The 26,388-nt window shown below is 41.7% G+C and overlaps 2 protein-coding genes across 10 annotated transcripts in view; one reads left to right on the plus strand and one right to left on the minus strand.

The window, feature by feature from the left end:
* Positions 1–958, minus strand: part of COMP (cartilage oligomeric matrix protein) — a 37,430-nt gene extending 36,472 nt beyond the window's left edge. For all 8 annotated transcript variants that reach the window (XM_068920184.1, XM_068920182.1, XM_068920185.1 and 5 more), the window contains exon 1: positions 830–958. The gene's annotated coding sequence lies outside the window, so the exon portion shown is untranslated. The remainder of the gene's footprint in view (positions 1–829) is intronic.
* UPF1 (UPF1 RNA helicase and ATPase) lies at positions 647–24,643 on the plus strand. 2 transcript variants are annotated; one of them, XM_068920176.1, is made up of 24 exons: positions 647–1,013; positions 7,439–7,581; positions 7,860–7,949; positions 8,474–8,641; positions 9,579–9,759; positions 10,435–10,596; positions 11,277–11,361; positions 11,534–11,632; positions 12,097–12,214; positions 13,135–13,294; positions 13,416–13,534; positions 13,813–13,977; positions 14,301–14,415; positions 14,611–14,754; positions 15,226–15,439; positions 15,647–15,764; positions 17,428–17,584; positions 18,584–18,726; positions 19,502–19,676; positions 20,421–20,502; positions 21,001–21,162; positions 21,519–21,736; positions 22,001–22,123; positions 22,244–24,643. In XM_068920176.1, the coding sequence occupies exons 1-23, from the start codon at positions 789–791 to the stop codon at positions 22,118–22,120; spliced, it is 3,363 nt and encodes a 1,120-aa protein (XP_068776277.1). In that variant the 5' UTR covers positions 647–788; the 3' UTR covers positions 22,121–22,123; positions 22,244–24,643. The 2 variants fall into 2 exon arrangements, with proteins under 2 accessions (XP_068776277.1, XP_068776276.1); XM_068920175.1 differs by having other exon boundaries at positions 680–1,013; positions 12,106–12,214.
* Positions 24,644–26,388: the final 1,745 nt, after the last annotated feature.

A 26,388-nucleotide genomic window follows, 5' to 3' on the forward strand; every position in this document is an offset into this window, starting at 1 on the left:
AGGCGCCAACCGCCACCACAGGGGCCAACGGCCGCCACAGGGGCCAAAGGCTCCCACAGCGCCCCCCCTCCCATACAGCCCGCCCTTCCTCCTCAGCTCGAGGGCCCATTGGCTGTCAGGGCCGTCAGTCAAGGAGTAAGCCCCGCCCCCTACGCGCCGCCGCGGGCGGGGGGAAGGAGTTGAGCGGGGGGAAAAGGGGCAGCGCCCCCCGCCCGCCAGGTGGCTGGCGGCGCCTCCCCCGCGCGGCGCGGCGCGAGCCCCTTCGCGCCTTCCGCCGGAGCCCCGCCCCCTCGCCTGCCCTCCCCAGGTGTGTGCGTGCTACGTCACCCCTCCCACGCGTACGGGGCGTGCTGGCGTCGTCGTCCCTCCGTGCGCTGCGCGTCACCGCTCCTGGCCTGGCGCGCGGCGGCGGCGGCGGCAGCAGCGGCGGCGGCGGCGGCCGGACGGTTCCGCTCCCAGCGCCTCGGGGCTCGGTTCTGTGGCGGGGCCCGCCCGCTTCCCCCTCCCCCCCGCCTCCTTCGGCCGCGTCCCCCCCCCCGCCCGCCTTCCTTTCCCCCCCCCCCCCTCCGCCGTTGGCTCGGCCGCCCCGGCGGCGGGTTCGTTGGTGGCCGGCCGGCTGGCGCGCGCGCGCGCGGCCTGGTGCGCGCGGCGGATCCTGCCGCTCGCGTAGCGCGGCGCCCGGGCTCGCTGAGGTGAGGCCCGGCCGGGCTCGGCCTCGGGCACGGGCTCGCGTTTTTTTTTTTGGGGGGGGGGGAGAAGCGCCGCTTCTCGACGCCGCCGCCGCCGCCATGAGCGTGGAGGCGTACGGCCCCAGCTCGCAAACCCTCACCTTCCTGGACACCGAGGAGGCCGAGCTGCTCGGCGCCGACACGCAGGGCTCCGAGTTCGAGTTCACCGACTTCACCCTCCCCAGCCAGACCCAAACCCCGCCCGGGCCCGGGCAGGCGGGGCCGGGGCAGGGCCAAGGACCCCCCGGAGCGGGGCAGGGGCCGCCGGGACCCATCGAGGCACAGGTGAGACCGCGTTGGTGGCCGGGGGGGGGGGGGTCAGGGCGTCTCCGCCACCGGGGAAGCGGAGGAGGGAGGTGGGGGGGGTCCGGAAGGGGCGGGCGGGCCCGGCCGTGGGGCCGGCGAGGGGAAGCCCTGAGCGGGCTGGGCGCTCCGGACGGGAAAGTGGAAGCGGCGTGATGCTGACCCGCGCAGAGGAGGCTCCCGGCCGCGGAGCGGGCGGCCCGGCGCTGGCTGCCCTCCCCGAGCCGGCAGCCGGGGGGGTGGGGGGGGACACACGGGCCTGAAACCCGTGGGCTTTTCTTCCTTCCCTGGGAACGGAGGGAGAGGGCGCCGAGGCTAAAAACTTGCGGTCTCTCTTCCGCTGGTAAAGCCAGCGGCCCTCTCTGTTGGATCGGGACAGGCGCGTCGCTTTTCGGTGCGATGCCGAAGTAAGACATCGGAGATGCTTCAGGATGTGGTCGCGGCTTGTTTCCGTCTTTAAAACAAATATAATTACAGGTAGTACTTGCTTTTCCAAAAGTTGGATACTGCACCTGTGGAAATTCACTGTTACTCCCTTTAATTTATTCCTTTCTCTGACTGAGACCAATAGATGCGTGTTTTTTTTTTAATTATTATTTTTATCCTTACTCTTTGCCACCTTTCCTCCTGCACAGTTGCTAAGCTCGTTTGTTTTGGGTTGGTATGGGATATGGGAGCAACAAGCAATATGGCCTTATGCTCCAATTCAGAGGTCTGTTTCCTGATAGCTTAAAAATGAGTATTTTTTTATATAGTCTGATGTTGGTTGGTAGATGAGTTTGTTATTTGACAGTAGTGGCCTTACAGAAGTGAAAGCAAAAAGGGAACTGCGGTTATATACTCGCATGCCAAGAAGTGTTCTAAATGAGAATGCTGTCTGTCTCTGTGCCACACCTTGGCGGTGTACGTAACAAAAAAACCTGAGAAACTGTTCCATATTTTTAAAAAAAGTGAAACTAGGCTCTCCATGTGAAGATCGTGGAATGTACTGATAAGTTTTATTGCATCTAGGTAAACACTTATGTAGTTCTATTGTTAATGATGAAATGATTATAAATTATCCATGTTTTAAAGCATGACTTTAAAGATGAGTTGAAATACTGTAGATAAAAGTTCTTAATCCTGAACCAAAACACAGTTTGGATGGTTTTTGATTTTTTCCTCTTACTTGCAAATACTGACTGATGTATGGGGTTCCATAAATGATATAGCTGTGGATATACAAGTGAGCAAACTTAAAACAGGTCAAGCTGTCCAGGTATTGAAGATCTACAGGTGTGCGGTGCAAGGCTAAAAGTGGTATTATCCTGCCATAGCAGATGTATCCCAGGATGAATTGATTGATTGTCTTGTGTTTTCAGATGCTTAGCGTACACCCTGGGTGTAGCTGCTATGGTGTGACTTGCTCCAGGTTCGCATGCTTATGTCTGTACCCAAAGGTGGAATTAGAGATGTGACCCCGTGGGCTGTTTGTTGTTTTATTTTATAATAATTAACAACTCAGATTTAGATTTGGCAAGGTAAACATTTTTCCTATTTGAGAATTCAGGCATCACAATTATTAAATATTGATAAAATCTGTGTGTCTGTATGCAGTCAGCATATATATTAATTGGTTGAAAAGGTAGCTTTAATAAAGTCGTCTTAATTTTCAAAGCTTTAATCGGTTGTGATCTTTCCAGAACTCATGGTAGAGAACTACAAGCCAGAAGAACAAAAAAAAAAAAAACCCAAATAAACTTATGCTAAAAGACCAGACTAGAGGATTTTTTTTGTCTAAACATGTTTGAAAAGCCTTTGAAGTAAAATGGGAAAAAAAAAAAAAAAAGCATAGAGAGCACATTCAGGTATTAAGAAGTCGATAGCCATCCTGCCAAGGGGAAAGAATGGTGCATTTTTTTCTTCCTTTCCTTTTTTCTTTTTGTCAAACTGAATACTCTTAAGGTGCTTTTTGCAGAATCTTTCTGATGCTCATCTTGATGCCAGAAGTTATATGCTGGGGAGAGGGGAACGGACCTATTGTGACAGTAACTGCCAAAAAACAAATCCCTCTATCTGTTTAGGCTTGTACATTTCAACAGTCTCATCTGTTATAAGATCAGAAGTTATATATTTTTAAAGATTGTGGAGAATATTTTGTTACTTTGAATATGTAAACTTGTCGTGTCTTTTGACAGGGAAGATGCTAAAAATGCAACTTCAAAGGCCTGAAAATTGATCGCATTCATTTTTTCTCAGTTAATTTTTGTTACTGTAATATAACTAAAGCTAATTAAATGTATAATCATTATTCAAAGCTGATAAACACTGGAGACGTGTCATTTTATCCTGCTGTTCCATGTTCTGATATCTTCTTAGTGTCCTGGTGTTTAAAAAGATTAGTCGAGAAAGACAGAGCACCTAATTTCTTAAGAAAATGTGATTGATTTAGCCACTCTAAAGGGGCTTCCTTCCCCTACATATATTTAACTAATAGTTTAAGAGGATGTTGTTGCAATAGATTAGTATGCAACTGACAAAAGGTAGTGAGAAGATAACAGTGCAGAAGCAATTCTGCTGTTTCTCTTTGGAAAACGTTATTTTTGTTGTTTACATATGGCATGTTTAGGCAAATCAACTCATATGTTCAATTTTAATACTTCTAAGATAAATTCTGATTTCTTCCTTACCTCCTGGCCCTTCTAGGCAAGGACTTAGTTACGATGGTAGGAAGGAGTCACATACTCCTGAGTCTGTGATGGACAAGGCACCTTGTCTTAACGTGCACTAAGCTGTTTGAGTGAGTGATTGAAGGAGGATGGGTCAGCGATTGGATTTTAGTCTAGACTGGGAGCTCAATTTAACCTCCAGTTCTACGAGAGACTTTTTTGTCTTAGCAAAATGACTTACTCTTTGCTGCTCAGGTCCCCATCTGGAAATAGAACTTATATTTCACTGCTTTGGAGGCTTTATAAGGGTGAATATTCTCAGTAATACACACTTCCTTGTTTTGAAAAGGAGAACAAATACATGTAATAGATGATAGTAAGTACAGTAAATATTCTATAGCTTTAATGTCTAAAATATTACCAAAAACAAATGGTCAAGCTAAAGCATGAGAAAAATTACCAGAATTAGGACAGCACAACTGGGTGTCCTGTGGTTACTGTCCAGCATTGGAATGTGTTGCCACGATTGATTGGACTGCAGTCTAACAAGAGTCATCTTCTAGCAAACTATATATTTAACTATTTTTATTTCTATAACTCGAAGCGTGCCTCTTTAAAGTAGAACTACACCAAGTGGATATATACACTACGTTCTTTTATGGATCAGCTATGGACATAGGCTGGGGTACGTTAGCCAGAAGCGCCATGAGAAATTGAGATGGTGCTTCTGTAATATTTTGTTGCCGCTGATTTGGGAACTCGCTTTTATGGTCAGTAGAAATGAATACTTAAGTTATTTCATCTAATTTACTGAAAGAGGGTATTACTGTTCTGTAACTCGGTTCTGTGGACCTTGATTGTTGACTTTTGGCCAGTATTTTAGGGATCGAAAAAGAGCAAGAGAGGGACCAATGCCTTGGTGATGGCTTGAGAGCGCCTAAGTTTTCAGATTGCTTGATGTAGCTGTTAAACTTGCTTTGCGAGACGTTTCAGTCAACGCTTTTAAAATGCAAAGGGCGTTTAAAATGGGGGGGGAGACAGCCCCCCTCCCCTTCTCCTTATAAAACAGTTTATGGTGCCAGATTTTTAATAATATGCACATAGACTAACATCACGGTAAGTTTTAGAACAATAGTTGAGTCACTTCCTCGTTGTTTGCTTGCCAAGGCCTAGTACTAGGCTGCTGGAGTTTCATAGTAACAGGTGACATCATTCCTGCCTAACACTCCGAAAGGGCAGGAGCTCTTCGGGGTGTAACTGATGCAGTCACCTGGTGCAGAAGCACAACACGGCTTGCAGTTGTTGTAGCTTTTGGTTTTTCTGTATTTTTTTGAAAAGGACTGTACGATTGTGCTACAACTAATGACCTGCTTGGCACTCTGAGCTTCCTATGGGCATCCAAAAAATTGATTAAACTTGTCAACTTATGTGTGTAATAATGTATTAGAGCATTTTGGGATAGAAGGTAGAAGATGCACCGATGAATGCCCAGTATTCATACATTAAGAAATTAAAGTTAACTTAAGGCTTCAGGATCCCACATATTCCATGACCAGTTAATAAATTGTCTTCGTATTTTGTAAAGTAGTTCTATATATTTTAAATGGATATTTGTCTTCCAACATCTGCAATGATGCTATTATGCAGTGAGCTGATCAGTTTTGGGTTCATCATTCAAATGTGCTTTATATACTACTGGAATGTTTTTATTTCTTTTTTCTTTTCCCCTCTGTTTCTTTTGCACTTTCTACGCTGAGCGTACCCCTTGGTTGGGTGATCTTATTAAAAGCCAGCCCTTGGAGATAGTATCAATAAAAAGTCATACTGTTTAGACTGCGTGTTTTGCAAATGCATCTCATGTATTTTTAAAGCTAGTAAAACAAAGCTTGTGTCATTGAATCCGATCCCCTACTGCTGAAGGCAAACGCGAAGCAGCGTAAACTTTTTTAAAATTTAACTCTTCTAGTTGTGTGTTAAATTTTAATGTCCAAAAATGAAACTAGTTTGTGTGGAATCTCAATGAGACTCTGGGAGAGGTATGCTTGTTTTGGTTTGCTTATTGAATTGTAGCTCAAAAATGCTAAGGTGACTATGCTAAGACATTGAATACTCAAAGAAAAGTTGTCCCTTAATATGCATCCTGGAAGTAATGTCTCTTTCGCCTTGGCCTTGGGTCTGCCATTGATTGTAGGTAGCTCAAGGATTTTCTGAAGGAACTTATGCGATGGGGACCAACAAAAGTCTGAATAAATATTGAAATAGGCTCAAGGAGACTTGTAATTTTAAATGGGTGTTTTGATTAAAATTGATTTTAATGACGATTATTGTGCTAATCTTCACAATCACTGTGGTGTTTTCGCTCCCATCTCTTCTACTTGAAGATAACATGGATTAAACAGTATACCTGTCTCTTCTCAGGTTTTAGTGAGCTCTTGCTAAACAAGGCAAGGAATTGAGTGACTCTGAACAAAGTTTGTGTGTGTGGGGGGGGGGGGGGGGGATTGGATTAGCTGTCTTGTTTTTTTTCTTGACAGAAGCATATTCACTTCACTTGCTGAAGCTTCCCTAAGCTGTTAGTGTGTAGAGATATAGTAGACAGCAGTGGAATTAAATTAGAACCCCTCTAACTCCCAAAGGGCAATGACTATGTTAGTCACACTAAAATCCGATACATGAAATTCACGCTTTTGATGCTTCTTCCTAGTTGTAAAAGCACTGTATTTAAAAAGTTGAATTCTATGCATTTCTGAAACTGTATAGTTTTGTGGTACATGCTTTCTTTATACTTTTCCCTTGTGCTGAAAAGGAACGTACAAGGAACAATATATATTTTTAACAGGACTAAGACTGTGTGTGTAAAATGTGCTGAGACAGCACCAAATGCTGCAGAACTTCATGGTCCTGGCAGTTAGTGTATCATTAGTCTAAAGAGAGCAGCAGCTTCCTTGCACACTTGTTTTATATGTGGTATGTTATTCTGGCTCTCTGAAACAGTACTCTGGAAACTTGTAAGAGGTAATGACTAGTTTTGATTTTGCAGTTTTCTCGGATAATTTATACTGAGGCCTTTTTTATGGAAATCATAGCTAAACAAATTGAAAAAATATTACATAGTAATCGTCTTACCTGATGTATTATGCAAGTATGCTTGAGACACCTGTGGAAAGCTTTGAAAAATACTCTGCAGAGAAACAGCTTCTGTTATTTTCTGTACTACTTTATTTTTAACTAGGCTTATAATAGGTTTCTTGTTAACCTGTTCTTTGTCCATGTGTCATGAAGGCATGCTTCTGGTATCACGGAAAAAAATGAAATTTGATGGGTAAAGGACAGTAAAAATAGATGGGGGCAGTGCTATACAATAAAGATCCTGTTTTCAGGTCAATTCCCATGGTAAAATATGAGGGATGAAAAAAAAGCAATGTTTGATACTGCTAGAACTGTTTGAATGGAGTTTTCTTGTGTTATGTAGGACCGTAGGGAGAAATGTATTCCGTGGAAAAGCAATTGCCTGCGTTAACAACTTTTTTCTACTCATCAGTCAGGGTTTAAATAGTCCAGTAAAATAGGAGCTAATGAAACAAGTGCTGATTATGTAACTACTGTGTATTTCAGCTCTTATCATTTTTTTCCTCTTCTTTTAAGTTTTTCTAAATTAAAACAAAAACTTATGTTTAAGGGGTGGGGATTACTGACCTCAGCTTTCTGATTTGGAGTATATTTCGATTTTGTAACTTAAGCACTGACTTTGTGTTTCAGGTTAACGGACCTGATGGCATTCTGCAGAACGGAGCTGTGGACGATAATGTGGCTAAAACCAGCCAGCTTCTGGCAGAGCTGAATTTTGAAGAAGATGAGGAAGATACCTATTACACAAAGGACCTCCCTGTGCATGCCTGCAGGTAGGGCCCAGTATTTACCCCGAGCTTAATATTTCCAGAAGGCAAGAGCACATGTTTCTGAACTGTAATTTTAATAGCGAGTTTGTGTGAGTAAAAGGTGTAAGCTTAGAGGATTTCTAGAATTTGAGAATAACTTCCTTGGAGACATCTACATACTGGCAGGAAAATAGTGCCCTCTGGTGTGCTGTTGCATACACTTATAGCTTCCACTTGCAATAGATCTTTGACTCCTATAAGCAGTCACCAAATCACTTCCTTTTTTTTCTTCTCAATTCTAGCTACTGTGGTATCCATGACCCAGCTTGTGTGGTTTACTGCAACACCAGCAAAAAATGGTTCTGTAATGGGCGTGGAAATACATCTGGCAGGTAAATGATCAATGATGGAAATGACCGTGACAGAATCTTGTTCTAGAGCGTGTTCATTTTGAAGGGGCATACTTGGTGTGACTCACCTTTTGGTGACAACTGAAGTCTGGTGACCTAAATGTGAATCCCCAACCTCTTTTGCTTTTCTACCATGATGAATGTATGCCTCGATCCCAGTAAAGCTTGAATTACATTGTGGGGTGAGCTTACTGCTTCTAGGTGCTTGTAAAGCAGCATAGCTGATGTTCTTAGCATGTGGGGCTTTAGGGGGCTTCTTTCTATTATCAGTAAGATAACTTTCACAGTCACCCTAGAGCATTCATGCACTGAGAAAATGTAGAGACTGTGCTAGCAGTCATCGTTGCCTAGATGAAAGCAGCAAGACCTTACCAATGTCTGCCACAGTATAAATAGATTCTGCTTGTGTCTTGCAATGTTAATGGAGCTGTTATATTGTCTTAAATTGGGGCTAAATCTGACTTTAGTATTAACTTCTTATAAATGTATATCCTCTCTGGTTTCAGCCACATTGTTAATCATCTTGTGAGAGCGAAGTGCAAAGAGGTGACGCTCCACAAAGATGGGCCTCTAGGAGAGACTGTCTTGGAATGTTATAACTGTGGATGTCGTAATGTGTTTCTCCTGGGCTTTATTCCAGCGAAGGCAGACTCTGTGGTTGTTTTGCTGTGCAGGTGAGAGAATGCCTTTATTGGCACATTTGTAGCAAATTTATTGCATAATCTTATTTCTAACGGGCCAACTCTTGCTCTCGTTTTCTACCGAAAATATTTTAATATTATTGTATATTCATTATTGTTACCATTCTCTCTTTGGGTGACAGTACAGACTTCATGAGTTAGACAATTAGACAATGCAATGAAGAAATGTTCTGTTATGCTTTATAAATGTCTTAGTAGTATAAAAAGAATCTCTTACAAATGAAACAGTTCTTAATGGAATAAAGATATTGCCCCCCTTGGTGTTAAACTGCTGTGGTTTTCAGATTTGGAAGCGAAACCAATCAGTTTAAGAAATGACTCTGGAGCCATGCTGGAGTAGTGTCAGACGCTATTACAGAACAAACTTCTTTTGTCAGCTCAGAATTATTTGAAGATGAGAGTAAATTGGAAATTTTTCTCTGACAGGATGTAGCAGAAGCCATGATTTTATAATTGTATATCTTTTTATTCAGTGCTGTCATTTACCATGTATTTGACAGTAGAAAGTGTTTCTACAGAATGAGTTCTCCTATTTGTTTTAAACAACAGATGGGAAGTAGTCCTGAGTGTATTCTAATATATTGTGTGTGTGCATAGTCTTAAGGGATCATAACCGCTCTTAAAGGTGAGTATGATATTAAGTATCTTAGGTTCTGAAATTTTCAATTTTAGAAATTCCTATGCAATATTACTCATGATACCCAGTCGGTATACCCTGTGTTGAAGTAGCCAATAGAAGAACTAATAATTGAATTGGCACAGCAGGCTACAGTGTGGGGTTTTTTCTTCTTTCAGAGATGTTTGCGTTGTTGAAAAGCATGGTAAGCACGATCTTACAAACTTTGCGCAGTAAACTTGTTCTTACACTTGTCTAATTTAATAATTTTTTTCCAATATCTTGGTTGTGCAGGCAACCATGTGCCAGTCAGAGCAGTTTAAAGGATATTAACTGGGACAGTTCACAGTGGCAGCCTCTTATCCAAGACCGCTGTTTCCTTTCATGGCTGGTAAAGATTCCATCTGAACAGGAACAGCTGAGAGCACGTCAGATTACAGCTCAACAGATTAACAAACTGGAAGAACTTTGGAAGGTATGAGCTTCTCTTTAAATACCAGCGATATTTAACCAAGTGTTATTTTTGTGTTTTTTTTGTGAAGGAGGGACAGGATTGTTTTAGCAAATGGGAATTTAGCGGAGAGTTCAGGGGATCATTTATTTAAGTAGGAAAGCTGCATCCCTAAGTTCTTCAGCTACGTCAAAGCTGCACTGTCAGACAGTTTGCAGAAACCATTTTCCTTCCCTGTATTAAGTTTTTCAGTCAGTTCTGCTTGAAATGATGATTGGGTGAGTAAGGAACTCAGTCTACACTTGGTTTTCAGTTTTTGCTTTTTTAAGAACTTTTTCTGTGTGCCTTCTAATGCAGAGCAAAACCAACTGGATGTGAGTAAGCATGACATGATATCTTGATATTGTTGTAACAGGTTAGAATTATGCCTCTTATAACTCTTTCTGTGGCAGTGATATGTGAACCTGCAAACTGTCAATGTCTGACTTTATTTAAAAAAAAAAAAAAAAACTCCCAGACTTGATCTCAAATCTGAAATAAATGAGAAACAACAGTTTTCATTTTTTTTTTCCTTCCCCAAAAATGTCTCTAATGGAATACATAACTTCTTTCGTGAGGTTTATTGCTCCTGTTGCACAGTGAGTTTGTCACTTCTATTTTTACAACTTTGAAAGAAAACACTTATGCTTTAAATTCTAGGAAAATCCATCTGCAACTCTTGAGGATTTAGAAAAGCCTGGTGTTGATGAAGAGCCACAGCATGTCCTACTTAGATATGAAGATGCTTATCAATACCAAAATATATTTGGTCCTCTAGTGAAGCTTGAGGCAGACTATGACAAGAAACTCAAGGAGTCTCAGGTAGTATTCTTGAAACGTGCCTGTCTGAGGAGACTTCTGACCAGGTCTCTGATATGAAGTGTCTTGTCATATTTAACAGAATAGAAGCAAGGCTCAAGTGCAACAAAAATCTTATTGCAGTAAAACTACATTACAGTAGTAATGGTGCTGTGAGATAGTGAGGAAATGAAAGGAAAATCCTCAAACTGAGTTTTAAAGAAGAGTTTGAAACACTTGAATTTTTTTCTTTTAGGTGTTTGTTTTTCTTCCCTAGAACCAGGTTCCATTTTAGAGTTGTTACTTGGCTGCTTGTTATTAGGTGGTTATCATCATAAGCCCCAGTTATATTTCTGTTGCTTTTGGATTTGGCAAATAAGTTTCCAGTCAAACTTGCATTTTATGGGCGTATGTAAGTACTTGATGAATGCTTAAAATGAAAAGAACAAAACCAGCGGTGGCTAGGAATTTGGTGCTCGTCAACCATGTAACTTTGTATTTGTCGAACAGAGTTATTTTCCGCAGGTGGTGCGGACTCGGTCCTTAAGAATAAATACAGACATTTAGCTGTTGTGTGACGTTGGAATGGGAGTTTTGCAGTTTTCCACTGTTTGGTGGTGGGGAGGGGGGGGAGAGACTATAAGGAGAATTGTGGTAGTAAGCAGTCTTTAAGAACATAATAGATGCCTTTCCTTTACCGTTAGACCCAAGATAACATCACAGTCAGATGGGACTTGGGCTTGAACAAGAAAAGAATTGCTTATTTCACTTTGCCGAAGACCGATTCAGGTAATGACAGCTTAGCTGTATGTTTTGTCTGTTTTTGTCTGGTGAATAACCTTGGTGTTTAAAGAACTGTGATGATCTGGCCTGGGATATGAAATAGTTCTGTAGGGTTTTTGCATTGGGGGATGGTTGTTCATTGGTGGGTTTTCTGAGACCTGTTTTTCTTCCTTTGTAGATATGCGTCTTATGCAAGGAGACGAGATCTGCTTGAGGTATAAAGGAGACCTGGCCCCTTTATGGAAGGGAATTGGTCATGTTATCAAAGTTCCTGATAGTATCCTTTACTTAATAAGCCTTTAAGAAAGGAGTTGTGTAGATCACAAGCAGTGACGTTGTGAATTAAGTAGCTTAATCTGTTTGAATTTCAGGTAGGATAGCGACAGTACTTCAGGAGAAACAGGTTTCTCTTTCTCCTAGCTTTGCTTATTATGACTTCCAGTACTGCAAGCAAAACACATGTGTCTGGAAAGTCTCCTTCTTAAAAGTTCCCTATCTGTAAAATGGATGAGCAGAATTTTAGAAGTTCACTGTGAAGAGTATTAAAAGTTACAAAGCGTTTCTGCACTCTTGACAGTGGGGGCCTTAAGGAAGGTTGAAGTCTCATCGTAATGAAACCACTAAAAATGTACAAAGTAATCTTGAAACCATTTAAATTTATGTCAAACAGGGATCTGCTAAATAAAGTGAAATAGGGAAAAATAAAATTCAAATGTTTGCAGTAGATTACTACTTAACGAGGTTCTACAGATTATGGTGACGAGATAGCCATTGAGCTAAGAAGCAGCGTTGGAGCGCCTGTGGAAGTTACTCATAACTTCCAAGTGGATTTTGTATGGAAGTCTACTTCATTTGACAGGTACTGGGAAAGCAGTTCAGAACTTGGCAAATAATTGGTATAGTTAATGCATGTTTTTTTCCTTTTACTTCAATGGGAAGTTTTGAGCAAGAATTGTTGGACAGGATGTATTGCATTTCAAAATGTTCACAATCAGAAAGAGCAGTCTGCAGGTATCAGGTCTACAAACACATGACCTCTGCTTCATGGAGCAATGGACCTAATTTTTATTAGAAGTTTATTTGATCTCAGTACTACTAAACTGCCACTATTTTTCATTTTGAGGGCACGTTTAAGGCTTGTTTCAAATATATCAAGGTAACACGTAAACTGAAGGGGGAAAGCTTACCTGATGTTTGGTTAAGTTTCGAAAGTAAGAAGAGAAATTATTTTACAATTCAGCGACTTGCTAAACGTTGCTCAGTCATGAAGTGCTATCTTCTCTTAGTTACCCTGCTAAACTTTGAATCATTTTACCTGGAATTTCAAGGTGATTGAATCAGCTGTGAGGTCAATAGGCTTCAGACATGTCTGTACTGCACTTTATAAGAAAAGAATTCTTTTCTTATCCTGAAAGAAATGTTATTTGCGACTCTTCTTCAAATCTTGCATGTAAAATTATTATGGCAAATTTTATCAAAGGCTGGTTACTCTACAGATTTTTTGCTTATAACACTTCATAGCATGTGTGTTTTGGGGGGGGGGGGGGGACAAGATTTGTGTTCTTGGGTTCTAATTCTGATTTGTCAGCTCTACATCACAAAAACACCTTTCTTCCTCTGGGTGCTGATTCAAAGGATGCTGTGTGTGTGGTGTGGGGTGTTTTTGCATGTTTTTTTAATCTTAATGTGCGTGATGTCTGTTTAACCTTTGCACTGGACGCTTCTGGATTGTTATGTTTTAACTTGTACTGTTTTTTTTTTTTCCTTCCCTTGTTTCAGAATGCAGAGTGCTTTAAAAACATTTGCTGTGGATGAGACTTCAGTGTCTGGGTACATCTATCACAAGCTGTTAGGCCACGAGGTAGAAGATGTAATTATTAAATGCCAGTTGCCAAAGCGCTTTACAGCACAAGGACTTCCTGATCTCAACCATTCTCAGGTAATTCCATCCTTTTTTTACTACAGGCAAAGAATATGATAAAGGACTTAGGAATAGAGTTCGAAGAGCTTTGTAACTACCTACATATGAAATAACAAAATCTTTTTTTTTTTTAAATCAGGTTTATGCTGTGAAGACTGTCTTGCAGCGTCCCTTGAGTCTTATTCAGGGTCCCCCTGGTACAGGAAAAACAGTGACATCAGCCACAATTGTCTATCATCTGGCTAGACAGGGCAATGGGTAAGAACTCCCTCTAATTTTTTTAATGCATTAAAGTTGCTTTATTAATGGTCAGAGTCTCGACTTATGTTTGAACATTAAAATAACTTGACACCTTGCACTAGAAAGGTTTTCTAGAAATATACTATTCTGGAAGGACTTGTGCTTATTTCGGAAAACATTCTTAAGTAACTTTTTTTGGGGACGCATGTTAACACAATTCTGACTTTGTTGCAAGTCTATCAGAAAAGGCTATTTATAACTCATTGAGACTTATGTCGTTTTTTTTAATCTTTAAGGCCTGTATTAGTCTGTGCTCCAAGTAACATAGCTGTAGATCAGTTGACTGAGAAGATTCATCAAACTGGACTGAAAGTGGTTCGCCTGTGTGCTAAAAGTCGTGAGGCAATTGATTCTCCTGTATCCTTCTTGGCATTGCATAACCAGATCAGAAACATGGATAGGTACGAAGTTGTTGGAGGTGGAAAGGGAGGGGGAACAAAGAAAAGCTTGGATCCTGTGATGGAGGCAATAATTAAGTGTATAACAGCCAGCAAAAAGCATTTGCTTGATGTGGTGATTTTTTTTTGCTTCCGTATGTGCGTGTCACTTTACAGATGAGTTCTTAATTTCTGTGGTAATATATAAAGGTTTCCTCTGTGAACTGGCATATACTGCTCCCAAAGAAGTGGCACAATAAAAAAAAAAAGATTAAAAACCTAAGTTTTATATTGTAATCCGAAGACGTTGTTAATGGGGCTGTAAAGCAAATTCCTTTGTCTTGCAGCATGCCAGAGCTTCAGAAACTGCAGCAGCTTAAAGATGAAACTGGAGAACTGTCATCCGCTGATGAGAAACGTTACCGTGCACTGAAACGAACAGCAGAGCGTGAATTGCTTATGGTAAAGTTCTGTTGGTTCTAGCACCTTAAACAGTTGCCTCTTTTGACCTGAGGCTTAGTTGTATTTGCTGGTGAAGGCCAGAGTACGGTTTAGTTTTGGGGGGGATTTCTGAAAATAGTATTAAATGCTTTTCCGTATAGAAGTATTATCTGTTGATATCCTCTTTGACTGATTTCAGTTGTCTGTCTGTCTCAGAATGCAGATGTGATTTGTTGCACATGTGTGGGAGCTGGTGATCCAAGACTTGCAAAAATGCAGTTCCGCTCCATTCTGATTGATGAAAGCACGCAGGCTACTGAGCCAGAGTGTATGGTGCCAGTTGTCCTGGGAGCAAAACAGGTAGGAGCCATTGAATTTTGCTGAAGAAAATTAAGTTTATAAATAGATGAAGTAGTGTTAAGCAGTGGTTTTCACGGTATAGGCATCCAAAATGCTTTTATTCGTGGAAGACTTTCTCATAACACGGATCTAAATGACTTCAATTTGTGTTAGTCATATTAGTTTTCTGTTTCCTTGGCATAATCTTCACCTACAATATGTTGGCCCTGTTGGAACAAACTGGAGACTGAATAAAATTTTATTCTAAAACGATCAGTAATGCAACTGGACAGTTAGCCAGTAAGTAAGGCTTATAAGTTAGACTTATAAGCCTTAGGTTAGATCTGAAGCTTATGACAAGACAAATGGATTAATTCCTAATTTATTTTATATTAGGATATTGCTGTCACTTCCAGTTATTGGGTGGATTTCAGAACAATACAGACTTAGATATTTGCATTGTCATCAGTGATGAATTTTCCTTTTCCACAGCTAATTCTTGTAGGTGACCACTGTCAGCTTGGTCCTGTTGTGATGTGTAAAAAAGCTGCAAAGGCTGGCCTATCTCAGTCTCTCTTTGAGAGGCTTGTGGTGCTGGGGATCCGTCCGATTCGCCTTCAAGTGCAGTATCGCATGCATCCTGCACTTAGTGCTTTTCCATCCAATATCTTCTATGAGGGTTCACTCCAGAATGGTGTTACTGCAGGTAAACCTACAAATTGCCTTTTCTGTTAAAGGATTATAGGAAGCATGTTTAATCTATTTTTTTTTTAAACTACGTTCCCTCAAAAAGAGAATTGCTGCTGCACTTCTGTTTTTGAGTCTTTAAGATGCTTTGATGTGAGAGGGGGTAGTATTCTTTCTAGTAAAGCAATGCTAATTTTTTTTACTTACTGTTTTTTGTGTTCTTCAGCGGACCGTGTGAAAAAAGGATTTGATTTCCAGTGGCCGCAGCCAGATAAGCCAATGTTTTTCTATGTTACACAAGGACAGGAAGAAATTGCCAGTTCAGGCACCTCTTACTTAAACAGGTAAACAAATTCAGCAGCAAGATATAGACTTATTTAGAAATCCTTCATCCCAGTATATCTCAACTATAAGGGAGATTGATATATGAATCTTTTAATGATTCTGGAACATTGCTAGGAGAGGAAGTCACAATTAAGAAAGTCGAAGGAGGATGGAATATACCATTCCTACTGCAAACCAAATATCTAAGTATATCTCTACCCTACAGAATCTCTGCACCTAAATCCATAGGTTTTCTTATTCACTGTAATTTGTGGTACCTTGCTGCGTCAGCAAAGACCTGACGCCTAACTAAAGGCCTGTGTTTTAGACAAAGGTTAATTTCTATTTCCATGAAGAGGATACTTGTACTTAAAACCAGCCAGCCCACAGACCTCAGAGGTGTCATATGAGGGGATACGGTTCTACAGTGCTATTTATTCTTATATGCTGCAGTACGCTTTCTAAACTAATGAAATGCTATTTCCTATTAGCAGCTATGATTGAAATTGCTTGTGTGCCTTTTAAGTGAAAGCGGCAATCAGCCATAGCGCTGCTAGATAGGACGGATGCCAGCTAACCAAACTGTCTTTAGGAGATGATTTGCCCTGGGCTGCCTTTACAGTAAATGAGGAGAAAAAGGCATCCCCAGTGGGAGCAGTTCAGATCTTAAGTTGGTTTGAATTGTTCTCTGGGGGTGCATGTTTTCCGTTCTTAATTGTATAAGGAACATAGGGCAATTAAGTGTCTAATATAAATGGGGGTGAATTTGGGCCAGTGTCTAAACTGACTGCAGTTGCAACAGGAAGTGCTGATCAACTGCTGTTTCAAAGTCCCAATTCAGATAGCCTATATTTTGGATTTTTGGGGTGAAAAAGTGGGAGAGAAGAGAGAGAGATGTGAGTTTCAGTTCCTTCTCTTCCGTCCTTTTTTCCTTGCATTCCAAAACCTTTTTCAAAGAGTATATTTAAAATGTTTTGCTCCTTTTGGTTTCATGCATTTGTTCCTGTGCCTGAAAAGAAACCAGACCAGCTTGTGAAAAATAGCTGCTGTGGTATTTTTAATCTCAGTCTGTTTCATGAACAGCATGTGCAAGACTGCTGAATGCAGCAACCCAGATTGTGCACAAACAAATGGCACAATAGTTGGCTGACAGGGAGATTGGCTTAAAAACATTCTATATTTAAAACTTTAAGATAAAGCAATTGAAGGATCTGTTTGCACAGCAGGCTGGGATATTTTTAATGGTCTTGCTCAAGGCACGTGTATGCTCTCAACTATACTGAGAGTTTCCATTTTAGAAAGATGGCCACCATGAACTTTGCAGTTCCAGGAAGTTTAGTTGTGTAGGTCTGAGAAGGTCGGTGTACGTGTAAGAAGAAATTTGTGTCATTCCAAGACCTTTGGAGGTGCTAGCTTTTGCCTATATTTCTTTGGCAGAGAATATGCATGTGCAACCTAAGCCACAAGGTAATATTGATGAATGTTTCTGCAAAGCCAAAGCTGAATTAATCAGAGTAGCCAAGCAACACAGCATAAAATCACACTTGTTCTTGAAGTGGCTTTCTGACAAAAGGCTAGCACAGTATGTGTTATATGTGTTCAAATTTTTTATACCCAGTAACTCGCGAGAGGTATGTTAGACCTAACGCCTTAATTCTTAGAAAAACAAATCTCTCTTTGTAGAACGGAAGCAGCCAATGTGGAGAAGATTACTACAAAGTTATTGAAAGCTGGTGCCAAACCAGATCAGATTGGCATTATTACTCCTTATGAGGGTCAGCGATCCTATCTGGTGCAGTACATGCAATTCAGTGGTTCCTTGCACACGAAACTTTACCAGGTATGGAGTAACTGTACAGACTTGAGAGAACACCGGGATGCAAAGAAGCTAGAAAATTCAGATATTGTGAAACTTCAGTGTGTTCGTTCTAGTCTGACGACTTAGACTTCAGTGTGTGTTTATTCTTCTCTGCTAATTTTTGTGCACTTCAGTGGATTTTGGTTAAAATTGACCAAGGGAAAGGGTTTCAGAGGTGTCAAATGCCAATAAGTTTCAGGAGAGCAGTTGTCCAGATAAAGGAGAAAGCCCTGTTAAGGCCTCCGTTGAAAGGAGGACTTCAGTGAGCCCTCCCTGTTAGGCACAGAAAGAGAGGTCATTAATGTTTGAGTAGCGGAAAAGCTTCAGTCAGAGCTGGTGGCTTTAATAGAAGCATCCAGCCAAGAGACATGCAGGAAACCCAGCTCCAAAAATTCTGCTGCTAATACAGATTATTTGCTTAGGAGTATGTCCTACCATCAGTTGGCCTCCTCTACCAAACACTAAAATTTGTTTCTACAAACAAGACAGTTGTATGTTTAATACAGTCTCTTTTGCAATATTGAAAAACTGGTGTTTTCACTGAAGGAAGACGTGGTGGAAATAACTTTTGCTTCTGCCAGGAATGATCTGTCCTTCTGATTCAGGCTTCTCAGCTGGGAGCAGCAGTGCTAATTTGGAGCTGTCTTACTACTACAAGGTTTTGGAATAGTCAGTCATTTTGGCAGTGTACCTAGAAAAAGGATGCTTTCTCTGGTACAAATGTCAGTTTGGGGGAAATATGAGAGCCATGAAGCAGTGAATATAGAAGTAGTTTGTCCTAAACTGAGACTGTCTGTTCTCCCTTAGGGAAACTATTTAGTGACCAGTGGAATTATCAAATCATTCCGCATGGCAAAAATAACATTTTTGTTAAATGCTGGCTTCTGTTACTGTGCAGCCAAAGTGTTTTGTAATACCTGTTGGTAACATAACTGTTTTGCACAGTGCTTCCGTGATGTACATGTTTTTCCTCCATTTCAGGAAGTGGAAATTGCGAGTGTGGATGCCTTCCAGGGACGGGAGAAGGACTTTATTATCCTTTCTTGTGTCAGGGCCAATGAACACCAAGGAATAGGGTTTCTGAATGACCCCAGGCGTCTTAATGTGGCTCTTACAAGAGCAAGGTAAAGTAAAATTAAGAATATTTTGTATGTATTTTGGAGACCTAATTTGATCTGTTAAGTAGTAATGCAGTCTGGCTAATGAAAGATCTGTTTTGTGCATGGAATGCCGGTGTAGGGGTATGGGGGTGTTTGGTTGTGGTGTGTGTGTGTGTTTTGGTTTTGTTTCTTTGTTTTGCTTAAGGGGCCCTTGGATGATTTTTCGTGTTCCCATCTATTTACAAGAGCAATCTAAGATTAATCAGTGTGACCGTTTGACATCAGTAGCCTGTAGAAGCAGGCATGTCCCTCCCATGTCTGCGGAGCAGATGAACTCTTCTGTTTGTCTGCTTCTCTGTTGTCCTTCCCGTCCTTAAATCTATTTAAGAGAAGTAGTGTTAATTACTGAGAAGGGTAGTGTGAAGTCAAAACTATGTTGGACTTCCTTGGTTCCTGCAAGCTTTTGTCTTTAAGAATTAAGCTTTTAAACAACTATAACATGTGGTTAGTTTAGTACACTGTGGACTTGCCAAATGTGTCAGAAGAAAGTGTGTGATTACTGAGAAACTGACTGCAGCAATTTCCTCCTTTCGAGTGTTTTGTCATACTACAAAAATTTTTTGTTGTAAACATAACTGTTGCATCAGGGTCTCCCATACTAGCCTCATGGGCTTCTTGGGGTGCCTTGGTTTACTGCAAAATAACTTGTTGACTCAGGCCGTTCTGACATTAATACGTAACACTACTTATTTTTAGTCAAAGTTGACTTTAGTTTCTCTTGTTATTTGCTGTTCTACAGGTATGGCGTAATTATTGTTGGGAACCCAAAAGCACTGTCTAAACAACCACTTTGGAATCACCTGCTGAATTATTACAAGGAGCAGAAGGTTCTGGTGGAGGGACCACTGAATAACCTCCGGGAAAGCCTTATGCAATTCAGCAAGCCCCGGAAACTTGTCAATACCATCAATCCAGTAAGTTGACGTTTCCTGTCTCTGTTTGTGTTATGAAGCGATTTGGGGTTAGATAATCAGTTATAAATGGATGGACTTACACGCTCAACCACATACCCTCACACACCCATATCTTTCCATTTTTGTTGCTTGGCTATTGGACTGTGACCAAGTAAGTTGCTTCCTCAGCTGTTTCTAAGTTGAGCACTTCTAGAAAAGATTTTTCTGTACTTATTTTGCAGTAAGTAAAAAAAGTTGATGTGGGAGGTAATCTGAGGTGAATAAAACATCAAATCATTGTTTTATGTGGAAATACCAAGCTCATTAGAAATGAGTACCTAATAGCATTATTGTACCTTAAAATTTCCAAGTTGAAAATTGTATCTAGTCCTTTAACATTTGGCAAAGGGGGATAAGTAGCCATAAAACAGCTTGTCAGCCCTCACCAAAGGACAGCTATAGAAATAGAGCAAGGGAAAGCTATCATTAGAACCTCAAAATAGACCGAAAATTCATCAAATAGTTTTACAAACAACCCATCTCAAACCGAATTAAGTGTGTGTTTTTTTTTTTTTCCTAGTTGCCAATGATCTAGTTGGGTGTTTTTCATGCATTAGAATTAGTTTGTTTTCCTCAGCACTTGTAAAGTAGGCGTTGCCTGCAGAGCTTGACTGTGTTCTTATCCAAAAAACTTAGATTTGAGTTGCGGTGCAAATATCGGTCTTCTGTGCAAAGGCTTTGTCTAACTTCTTGTAATGCTTCCAGGGTGCCCGTTTTATGACTACTGCCATGTATGATGCACGTGAGGCTATTATTCCAGGATCTGTCTATGACCGGAGCAGTCAAGGTAGAAGCAGCTATCAAAATCAACATCTTTATAGACTTTTCAATTAGTCCTTGGGGGATGGTATCTTACAGACTTCAAAATTCTAAATGTTTTAAAGAGTTACTACAGAAAAATGCAGAGTTTAAGAACTGGAGGGGGTTTGCTGTCTGTGTAATTAAAGTAGACTGCAAAGGCTGCTATAATGCCTGCAAAGCAAGTACAAGATGATGGACTTCTGTGTGCATGTAAGCATTTCAGTAGTCTTGAATGAAAGGTATATAAAAGGGGAAGGTGGGATAAACAGGTGTCTCTGTGGAACTTGGAAGTGCAGGATGAATACTGAACTAGAACTGTCGGAGGTTCTTGGCAGCAGTAGGCTTGTCCATTCAGTTTCCAGTTTCTGATTTTTTTTCCCTGCTCACAAGTCCTCCCATTACTGTTAGGAGGAGGAGTATGAGTTGATTTTTAAATATTCGAGATGCCTGAAATCATTGTGGTTTTTTCCCCTCCCCTCCCTAGGGCGCCCGTCCAACATGTACTTCCAAACTCATGACCAGATTGGGATGATTAGTGCTGGCCCCAGCCACGTCACTGCTATGAACATTCCTATCCCTTTCAACCTTGTGATGCCACCGATGCCACCACCGGGATACTTTGGCCAGGCTAATGGACCAGCTGCAGGTACGTGGGGCAAGGGTGGAACAGGGCGAAAGCCTCATTTTTAAGTCAGAAGTGGGAGAACTGCTTTTGCTACTCTTGCAGCTGTGCTGATGAGGTTAGATGATGATGTGCTGGAGGGACAAGTCTTAGTTGTGTTGAATGCAAATACAGTAGTACTGCAGCCTCTGGTGAGGGTGTTCCTTTGCTCTGTCTACCTTGGCAGTTCTGCCTTTTGATTTCTCTGTGCTTGCTACTTTGAATACGTACAAAATATTGCCTCTTGCTAGCCGCCAGTCAAGTCTTTATAGAAGCAGTTAATCCCTGCGCTTTGCGTTTGTAAAACGTCTCACTGATGGTTGGGATAAACGCTTTTCCAGGACGAGGGGCACCAAAAGGAAAGACTGGTCGTGGTGGGCGTCAGAAAAATCGTTTTGGGATTCCTGGAACTAGTCAGTCAAACCTTCCAAATAGTCAAGCAAGCCAAGATGTGGTGTCCCAGCCTTTCTCCCAGGGTCCACTGACTCAAGGGTATATCTCCATGAGTCAGCCATCGCAGATGAGTCAGCCTGGGCTCTCCCAACCAGAATTATCACAGGTAAGCAGAATTTGATCTACAGACTGCTTTTTCTGAACTGTTTTTTTTAAACTGTTGGCTGCTTCAACAGCCAGTTATTGCAAAAAGTTTAATATTTATGGATTGCAGTTTGGTTTGTAAAAATTCTGCAGCAAAAATGGTAGATTTGAAGTTTCTCGCAGCTTTTATCCTTGACTTTGGCTGCCATGTAGCACTTTCTGCTCTGTAAGGAAGCACTTAAGCCTCCAATCAGTAATCAAGCTCAACAAATGCTCTCGTTTGCAGGACAGTTACCTTGGTGATGAGTTTAAATCTCAGATCGATGTGGCGCTGTCACAGGACTCTACTTACCAGGGTGAACGCGCATATCAACATGGCGGAGTGACGGGACTGTCACAGTATTAGAGTGTAAGGCACTTGAGGTTCAGTCCTTTGCTTCTTACTCCCTGATTTAAGTTCATGAAAACAGTATTTTGTCACAACAGTGGCACCCAGAATGCAAATATTGTTTTGCTTTCTTGCTTTCAGGTTGAGGAAGAAGAGCTAAGCTTGTGTGGAGCTTAGTTCATCAGCATTTTATTCTGGGTAATAAAAAAAATAAAATAAAATGGATACCTGTTTTCCACTGCTAAAACTGAAGCACCACTGTGTGAGAGCAACAGGAGAAAGAAACCAACCAACGGAGAGGAGAGAGAGAAAGGAGCGCGCGCGCGAGAGAGCCCACTGCTAGCTCACTGAGACAAGGAGACTGACCGGAGAGGAGAGAGAGCACCGAAGGACTGGCTGGCGCCTCACTGGGAAGGCATCTCACCCTGAAATGAGTGGTCAGCTGAGTCCCTGCTCCCCCAGTCAAACAAGCTCGAGAGAAGGGCCTTAAGCAGGTTTCACTTCATTCCATACTTCTCTTTGCGAGCAGGGCATTACTTTTCAGAGCAGACGGGGAGAGGAAAACCCTCATCTCAGAGTTGTTCTGGTTTTAAAGGGGTACTATATTTTAGCAGTAACTGTTTACATTTTAGAAACAGAGTATCTGAGAGAGAGTTCCTGACTAAGTGACAGCAAGCCAAGCAGAAATGCAGCGGATCATAGCTGATGCTCAACTCTGAGATGCAGGTTTTGTTGTCCAGCACTGGCTCTGAAATCCTAGTGTCATCGTGTCGCCCATATTCTGAACGGGTCTTTGTGACAAGGTGGTTTTAAAGAGATTCTTTCAAAGGAGCACTGAATTTTTAGAAGTTTGTCTCTGAATTCTTAGTGGTGGACCTGGGAGATCCTTGTTCTGAGAAGCTTACAAAAAGTTTAAAACAAAACTAAATTAGAGCACCAACCTTGAGAACTTTCAGTGTGATTTAAAGTTGCAGCAATCAGCCTCTTCTTCCTACATTGGATAGCAGTTAGAGTGAAAGGAGCCTGCGCGCTCGAGCAGGAGGAGGGTTTCAAAGTGTTTTCTGTATGCTTTAATTGGCTACTGTCTGGACTCTACTCTGTGAAAAACAAGCCTTTCTGTAAGATGAACTGTGCGCTTAAAAGGGGATGGGTTCCTGTGCCCTTCGGCCCTGGAGGAAAAGATGCTAATAGGCCTGCTTTATTCACTCCCACAGATCTGGGGAAGAAGTAGTGGAAACTGGGGATTATATTGGTTTTGAAGTAAAGACTCTACAATGTTATCGAAGCAGGTTGGAAAAATGGAAAAAGCAGGCAGTTGTTGGAAGGTGGCCTCTGATGGATGGGTATAATTAGAGATAATGGGTTAGGCTTTTGTGTGGCTTCTTCAGTGATTAATGCAGATAGCTGAAAGATTCAGGTGTTTAAAAACAAACCCGGAGCCTATTTTTTCAGGTAGTGGACACGGCTGTGCCATCAATGCTGGCCTGAGAAATAGCTGGAAGTCAAAACTGAAAACAGCACATAAAAGAAGCCATCCAATTTCTAAGTTGTACCCATGTCTTAAATAAGTCATATGGGAACACTGGGAGCATTTTATTTGTGTCTAAACCTTTTTAGAAACAGCGCAGAGAACTTAAATTCCTACAGACCCATTTTTATCAGACCCCGAAATTAGACTAACCTCTACCTCCTAATTGGCTAAGATCAGTAGAGTGTGAATTACTAACCTAGGTGTTTTTAAAGTTTGAATTAAGTTAGCTTTATACTCAAAGGGCTCCAAGTGTTTCTAGTCTTTTTTTTGGGGGAACTCAAAATACCTCTCATATGAATGTACTTAAATGATGTAAACCCCACTTTTTGTAACTGGGGGGGAAAACCCTTTCATTACTGTCCTTTCTGTAGAGTGTTGACCCGCTTTCATAACCTGTATTTGCTGTAGTTTTTCAAGAGTGTCTCTCCCCCAGTACAGATCCGGTGTAGCATACCCACAAACTGTGAGTAGTGTGCACATAAAATGGAACAGGTGTTCAAATTTTTTTCAGTCCTGCAGTGAACATAGTTCAAGAACTGCAAAATAAACTAAACTTGCCAGAAATAAAAACCATTCTTGTTTCATAAAAAGCCTCCAGAGTTTAGACTTCTAAAACGTGAAAGAATGGAGACACAGGCCACCTTCCTTCCTTGTAAGATGGACTGTTTTATTTATTAACATTGCCGAAGGGCTTTTTAATTTTTTTTTCCTTCTGGTTAGGCTGCGTAGTTGCATAGTTTTGAGATAGGTTTAAGCTGTAACCCCCTTGTGCAATGCAATCCATTGAGTAATGTAACCCCCTCCTCTCCCCTCACCCCCTTTATTTCACCGATTGGAATGCTTGCCTCTGCTTTGTGCTGTTTTTTTTTTTTTTTCTTTTGTAGCAGTTACTCTGAGTTTTATAAATCCAGACATCAGTGCTAGCACGGTGTTACTCTTTGATTTTGTCTCAGTTTGTTTTAAACCTGTTTGTCATCAATAAAATATTAATAAACAGCTCTTGCATTCAAGGTGGCCCCTAACTTTCAATGATGAAACCATGAAACATTCATTAAAACTTAGTCTGATTGTATAAACTTCAAGTTTATTACTTCTTTTTCAACACATACTAGTACAAAAGTGTGGTGTGTGCATAGCATACATGGTTAAGCAAATGAACTGTGAGAAGTCTGTTAGACGTCCTACCCAGGTTCCTGCCTCTGGCTCTTGACCAACTCTATGCATGCCTTGGGGATTAGCTCAAATGGGAATATTCTGGGCCTGTGCGCTGCTGTTGGGTGGGAGTTACAGGGCTTAGGAAGTGCTTTGCTAAAGGTGACCAGTCCAGCTTGGACCATTTCCTACCTCTTGCTTTGCATGCTCTGTGGAAAACTAAAAATTGCGTTTACTCCTGTTAAGTAGTGGTTGACTGGCTTGGGTAGCTGAACCCTGTTTGGCCTGAATAGTCCTTCAAGATTGGCTCAGCTTTTGCTGAAAATACAGTTTAGGTGTTTAGGTCTGGTTTTGGCACTAGCCCGTGTGCTCAGGCAGCAGGCAGAATGTTGGCAGTAGTAGTGAAGCTGCACGTAGTTTTCATTTGATACAAGCTCATTAAGCTGGTCTGAGAATGTCTCAATTTCTAGTTGCTGTTGCCACCTGAACTGTTTCCTCGTGTGTTGTAACCCACCTGCTTCCATAGTGCTTGGATAGGGCAGCATAGGGGACTGTTGCCCTCTCTATTTTGTTGGAGAACAAGGTAAGGAGTTTTCCTTGCCTGCTGCATCCTAATGAGCTGAGCCCTTCAGTCCCTTAGCCTGCTGCAGCATAGGTTCAAAAAATTAATATTGAAGTTGGTTTGTCCTTTTTTACATTTGAACAAAAGGGCTCCTGTTAACTCCTGTAGCGAAGTCCTCCTCTAAGCCCTTACACCATTAAGTGTTTGAAATCAGTTCCAATACTGCTCTTGTTCATCTGCTGGAATAATGCAGGGCTAACCTTCCCTGGAGCTTCCCTGCTCAGGCATGTCAGAGTCAAGAAACGCACACTTGGACCTGAACACACTACTGTGCTTCAAAAGTTACATAATCAAGCTACTGCCTTCTCAGTCACCTGCTACACCTTTCAGGCATGTTAGCAAAAACACTATCCAGGAGGGGCAGGAAGACGTTGCCTCTGCAAACTAAGAAGTGGTTAAACCTTTAGTGCTCCCCTACAGGGAGAAGGCCTAACTTGTTATGTTAATACTTAATCAAACACTTAGGACGTTACAGCATAGCTACAAAAAAGAAAATTCACGCTACTTTTTCAGACTTGCATCAAAAAAAAAAAAAAACAAAAAACCAAAAACCCTTCAAGTCTTGTTTCTCTTCCTGCCCTCCCTCCCCACCCTGCCCCAAAAGCTGCAGTTGAGCCAGCTGCCCTGCGTGTGTCTGTCGTGGGCAAGGGGTCCCTCGCTCTCCACCCTGTCCACGGCTCAGCTGGGCCACCTGCACCAGCCGAAGGGGCTGCGGCAGCGAAGGGGAGCGGTGCGGGCGGCCTGAGCTGGAAGGGGCACTTACCCCCGGTTCCCGGGGGTGCAGGGGAGCCTTGGCTGCTAACAGGGACAGCGCAAGACAGGAGGAATGGCTGAATAGCTTCGCCCAGGCCTTGAATCTAGCTGCCACAAGTGACTCCACAGCTCACATATGTAAAGGTGGAAGAAAAGAGGCAACTCCTCAGTCAGTGATCACAGTTGCTCAAAAGAGATGAGACAAAGCTAATTACATCTCAAACAATA

This window comes from Struthio camelus, chromosome 26 (assembly GCF_040807025.1).
Source record: "Struthio camelus isolate bStrCam1 chromosome 26, bStrCam1.hap1, whole genome shotgun sequence".
Lineage (NCBI taxonomy): Eukaryota > Metazoa > Chordata > Aves > Struthioniformes > Struthionidae > Struthio > Struthio camelus.

Excerpts from the sequence above, each read along its gene's own strand:
- UPF1 (XM_068920176.1), top strand. The coding sequence starts at position 789 with ATGAGCGTGGAGGCGTACGGCCCCAGCTCGCAAACCCTCACCTTCCTG. Across the intron at positions 7,950-8,473 it reads CGTGGAAATACATCTGGCAG|CCACATTGTTAATCATCTTG; the intron begins GTAAATGATCAA and ends CTCTGGTTTCAG. Across the intron at positions 21,163-21,518 it reads GGCTAATGGACCAGCTGCAG|GACGAGGGGCACCAAAAGGA; the intron begins GTACGTGGGGCA and ends ACGCTTTTCCAG.